We start from the raw sequence: 4816 nt of genomic DNA, 5'->3' as shown, positions 1-4816 counted from the left end.
CGACTTCTCTCAACGTTATCTTGTTATAAACGACAGATGTATTTTGTGTGTATTGGTGGATTGTTTTACGTATTCTTCCCTATTTAAAATATCCCGTATACTTTTGCAGACGCACGGAATCATTTATATGTGACACTGCTGGGGCCTGAGTTGAAACACCGCAATCGAACTAATTTAAGATTAAGAAAAACATCCTATATTAATTTATTTTAATGTATGTCAAACCCCTAAATTATTGTTTTGTTTTCCTTTATGTTGTACACCAATACTGTGTATTGTTACATGTTTCCATGGTGTTCTGTACCTGTTTAAAAAAACAAATAAATAAATAAATACCTGTACTATTCGTTTTTCTGGGCTATAACAACAAATAACATTTCATTTACTGTTGTAATTATTTCATTGAACAAATGAACATTGCGCTCATTAGATACTCCGGTGGGTGTAATCAATTTTACCTGGGTGACATGACGGGACACGCGGTAGAAGACGAAAGAGAACACTGTACTGTATATTACTAGTACAGTAGTACTGTCGTATAGTTTCTTTAAAAAATGAAAAATTATACTTTCGTACCAGATGGTAGCGGGATTGCGGCAAGGTGCCAAGAAAGAGAAGACGACGAAGTAGTAGAAGAAGAAATGACCCGGAAGCGGGTCTACATTGACTTTTGAAGAATAATAAATTGTTGATATACTTTTTGATATCACTATATCAATCTCTCTGATTAAAACGTCAAGTGAGATGAAATATTTCTCACTCACTTGCCCATTTAAACTGACTGCAAATACCCGTTAGCATCATGTTCACTTCCAAAGTGAACAAGCTCATCTACAAACTGCTGTTGCCTTTTAAACGGCGGCGGTATGGCGACCTAGCTATGGGCAAAAGCTCCTCCGGCGGCGGTTCCCCTCGGCTGGTTTTGGGCATCGAAACAAGCTGCGACGACACCGGAGCGGCCGTGCTCAGTGAGACGGGCACTATCCTGGGGGAGTCCCTACACTCTCAGAAAGAGGTGCACCTCAGGTGAGTGCCTGTTCGCCTGTCAAGAGAGTAATCGCTCTGACTCCATCGACCCCCCGTTTTATTATTATTTTTTGTTCACACAAGCAATTTACATATCTCAATAATATGATCATAAATGACAGCTGTACCAGATACTACTACGTCGAAACCACCACTTGTCATGAGCCGGTGGGAAATTATGGGCACGATGAGGTGTAATGTGCTCACGAAATACTCATTTGTGGCCATGAATTTGGTACAATGTGCGCTCTAAATACAAATGAACAATACAGCGGTACCTTGACATGTGTCCGCACTGTCACCGAATGAATTAAACTCATGAGTTCAGGCACCACTGCATTAAGATCATACCAGGACACTTGGGTAAGCAAATCGGGCATTACATTTACATTACATTTGACCCCCGCCGCCTCCCCCCACAATGGACCTGACTCTGTAGCACTCCCCGGAAAGTTGAGAAAATTGCTCGTCTGAGTTAGGTTCTCCCAATGTAGGACGGGTGGCATCGTCCCCACCGTGGCCCAGCAGCTCCACAGGGAGCACATCGAGCGCGTAGTCCAGGAGGCGTTGGAGCGGAGCGGCGTGGACCCGCGTCAGCTGTCGGCCGTGGCCGCCACAGTGAAGCCGGGCCTGGCTCTGAGCTTGGGCGTGGGCCTGGAGTTCAGCCGGAATTTTGTGAGGCGCCACCGCACGCCCTTCATCCCCGTCCACCACATGGAGGCCCACGCCCTGACCGTCCGCCTGCTCCAGCCCGTCCCCTTCCCCTTCCTGGTGCTGCTCGTGTCTGGCGGCCACTCGCTGCTCGCCGTGGCTCGCGGCGTGGACGATTTCCTTCTGCTGGGTCGCACTCTGGACGAAGCTCCAGGTGATACTCTTGACAAGGTGACACTTTTCAGTCATCCACAGCCACAAAACCGCCCCGCCATCTCATGTGTTTGACGCTTGTATTGGTGGGCATCGACAGGTGGCGAGACGACTGTCGCTGAACAAGCACCCGCGTTGCTCCACGCTGAGCGGAGGACAGGCCATAGAGCTGCTGGCTCAGGACGGCGACCGCTTGAGATTTCCTTTCAAGACGCCCATGGGACAAACGTACGACTGCTGCTTCTCTTTTGCCGGCCTACGAAATCAAGTTAACATGACCATAGAGAAAAAAGAAGAAGAGGAAGGTACGAGGAACTCGCTGTGATGAATGAACGCGGGGTCAGGATTTTGACCCAACAAGGGGGCAAAACTACTCATACTGATGAGTTGCACCAAGAAATGTGTTACCAGGTTACCGGTTTAGTTGTGATGAAAAGTCATTCTAATATTAATATCGTACTGATCTTCAGGCTTGCAACATCTTCTAAGATTTAACTTTACCCTTTCAGCGGTCACAATTGTGGAATCGACTCTTAGCCACTTAATCACTGAGATAATTGGTAGAACAGCGTCAATGGATTTTAAAACTATTTGCCAGCTGCTTCGGTGTGCGGGACCGAACAGTAATTTCCCTCCGTCCGCAGGAATCGAGCACGGAACTCTGCTCTCCTGCGTGAACGACATAGCGGCGGCGACGCAGCACACGGTCGCGTGTCATCTGGCCAAGCGCACGCATCGCGCCGTCCTCTTCTGTAAGGCCAACCGACTGCTGCCCTCGCTCGCGCCCACATTGGTGAGTGCCTGTGTCACTCTCCCGCATGCAAAACGCAAAAATTACTGGAGCAAAATACATCAACACCCCGGTTATGTTCGGAGTCAGATTGACTGTTTTACTTATTCAAAATTGAAAAAAAAACATTAAAACTGCTGGAATGTTTTTTCGGATTTCATTTCCTACTGATGTTTTTCATTTTTAACATTGACCATCATGTATATTTATCTAGCGGTAAATATTTGCAATATTTTTACACTTTAGTCGTTTTTGAAAAGAAAAAAAAAAAGTTAAAAAACATTTTTTTTGATACGATATGTTGTCATAAGTTTAAAAAAAATAAACTGAGCTGAAATTTCACAAAAAAGGAAAAACAGAAAAAGTCATTAAAATTGGTTAATTTTTGTTGTGGCTGGCAATAAATACAACAGCTTTGGAAGTAAAGGTAAAATAATGCTTCAGAGTTAAAGAAACAAAACAACTCTAATGAATAAACTTCGTTAGCATTTAAAAAGAACAAAGGCTAGAAGAATACCTTGCCCCGATTTTCAATTTAACCCACCACATTTTCAACGATGCGTTACAGGTTCTGTCAGGAGGCGTAGCGAGCAATCAGTATATCCGCAAAGCTCTGGGCGTCATCGCAGAGGCAACGGGCCTCCGCCTGCTCTGCCCTCCCGCCAAATTCTGCACCGACAACGGCGTGATGATCGCGTGGTGCGTCGCCACAATTTCTTTGGACTGACAAATCGCTTTTTCTTGACCTTTTCGTGTGTTTGTGCCATCAGGAACGGTGTTGAGCGACTCAGGGAAGGGAAAGGAATCCTGCCTCCCGACGCCGATGTCAGCTACGAGCCAAAGTACGTGCGTGCGCGCGCGTGGGGAACATTATTGATGAATTTTTATCAATGAGATGTTATGTTGCAGGGCACCACTGGGCGTGGACCTAACATCACAGGTTAAGGCGGCGGCCATCAGGGTGCCGTCGGTACGGATCAACATCTCATAAACGGTGACAACGACGACGACGACGATCAATGGTGTGGATATTGTCACAATTCCAATAAAATGCCAAAAACTTTAGGTAAACGCGATTCTTCATAAATGAAGATGGTGTTATTTTTGGAAATTGTGACATGTGGAAGTCCATTTGCCAGATTTGTCGTCGTCGTAACAGATGCGAAGTATGACGTCTTCTCAACACCAACTGTCAGAATTAGTTTTTTTTCCCCTTGACTTTTCTTTACACAAGTGTCTTGTGTGAAATGTACGCAGATCTCAAACTATGATTTTAAAATCACCTCAATACCAACACCTCCATCACTGTCAACTTTTTAAAAAATTAACTTAACCCTCCTGTTGTGGTCTGGGTCAAATTGACCCAAGTGTTATCAGCATGTACAATGAAAATTCATCATTTCACATACTTGTAATGAAATGATTCGTTGTGGAGTCAAGAAAATAAAACAATGTTTTGGGGGATTTTTTCCCCCCTTTTATTTCTGACACTTCTGGACACTCTCTGGGTCAAATTGATCCCCTGGACAGTACTGTTGTTACACAGAAACAAAAGTAACAATATTTTTGGTGGAGATCGTCATTCTGTTTCTGACACGTTTGTATAGTAGCGTACATCCTGGGTCAATTTGACCCATAGATTTAATTGCTCTTCCTAACAACCAAACCATGTTTTAGGGTGTTCTTGAAAAGCCGACAAACGCAACATTGTGGGGATTTTTATTTCCGTTTCTGACACTTTTGGATAAGTAAACACACCTGAGTTGATTTATTATCGCAGGAGGTTTACGGACGAAAGCAGCTCAATCGTGCGGTCATAATTCTTCTTTACAGTTGTACAAAATGAAAGCCCATCTTGCGTCGATACACATTTGTTCCGAGTTTTAAAACTTCAGTGCCTTCAGACCAAAAACACATTTGTGGACTAAGAAAAGTAAAGTAAAGGTTTGACTATAAGTGGAAAGGACTAAAGCTCGTCGTGTTTATAAATGTTGTACTCATTGGCACTGATGATCCCGTCTTTGTCGGTGTCAGTCTTGCGGAAGATGTCGCTGATGATCTTCTCATAGAAGGGGTCGTCCCGCGGCTTGCCGTCCTTTTCAAACTCCATCCTCAAGTGGGCTTTGATCTGAAAAC

The 4816-nt window shown here is 44.5% G+C and overlaps 2 protein-coding genes across 5 annotated transcripts in view; one reads left to right on the top strand and one right to left on the bottom strand.

Moving 5' to 3' along the window:
• Nucleotides 1-584: 584 nt before the first annotated feature.
• Nucleotides 585-4170, top strand: osgepl1 (O-sialoglycoprotein endopeptidase-like 1). The gene is made up of 7 exons (XM_086052226.1): nucleotides 585-1026; nucleotides 1521-1908; nucleotides 1991-2195; nucleotides 2535-2683; nucleotides 3249-3379; nucleotides 3451-3522; nucleotides 3590-4170. Exons 1-7 carry the CDS (start codon nucleotides 803-805, stop codon nucleotides 3669-3671), a joined length of 1251 nt encoding a protein of 416 aa, XP_085908352.1. The 5' UTR covers nucleotides 585-802; the 3' UTR covers nucleotides 3672-4170.
• The window catches only part of fkbp7 (FKBP prolyl isomerase 7), a 27697-nt gene continuing 27011 nt past the window's right edge, over nucleotides 4131-4816 (bottom strand). For 2 of the 4 annotated variants that reach the window (XM_086052233.1, XM_086052234.1), the window contains one exon: nucleotides 4131-4808. In XM_086052233.1, the coding sequence (XP_085908359.1) occupies nucleotides 4647-4808 (162 nt within the window). In that variant the 3' untranslated portion in view covers nucleotides 4131-4646. The remainder of the gene's footprint in view (nucleotides 4809-4816) is intronic. The other 2 variants (XR_015089630.1, XR_015089629.1) reach the window with 1 other exon arrangement.

The sequence above is a fragment of the Filicampus tigris genome, chromosome 14, assembly GCF_054856515.1.
Source record: "Filicampus tigris isolate MCC_2025a chromosome 14, RoL_Ftig_1.0, whole genome shotgun sequence".
Classification (NCBI taxonomy): Eukaryota; Metazoa; Chordata; class Actinopteri; order Syngnathiformes; family Syngnathidae; genus Filicampus; species Filicampus tigris.
This window is presented reverse-complemented; position numbering and strand designations above follow the sequence as displayed.

What these genes read in the sequence shown, in the direction of transcription:
- osgepl1 (XM_086052226.1), top strand. Translation starts at nt 803, where the DNA reads ATGTTCACTTCCAAAGTGAACAAGCTCATCTACAAACTGCTGTTGCCT. An exon ending in CAGAAAGAGGTGCACCTCAG is followed by an intron (nt 1,027 to 1,520) that starts GTGAGTGCCTGT and finishes CTCCCAATGTAG; the next exon opens with GACGGGTGGCATCGTCCCCA. An exon ending in GATGTCAGCTACGAGCCAAA is followed by an intron (nt 3,523 to 3,589) that starts GTACGTGCGTGC and finishes GTTATGTTGCAG; the next exon opens with GGCACCACTGGGCGTGGACC.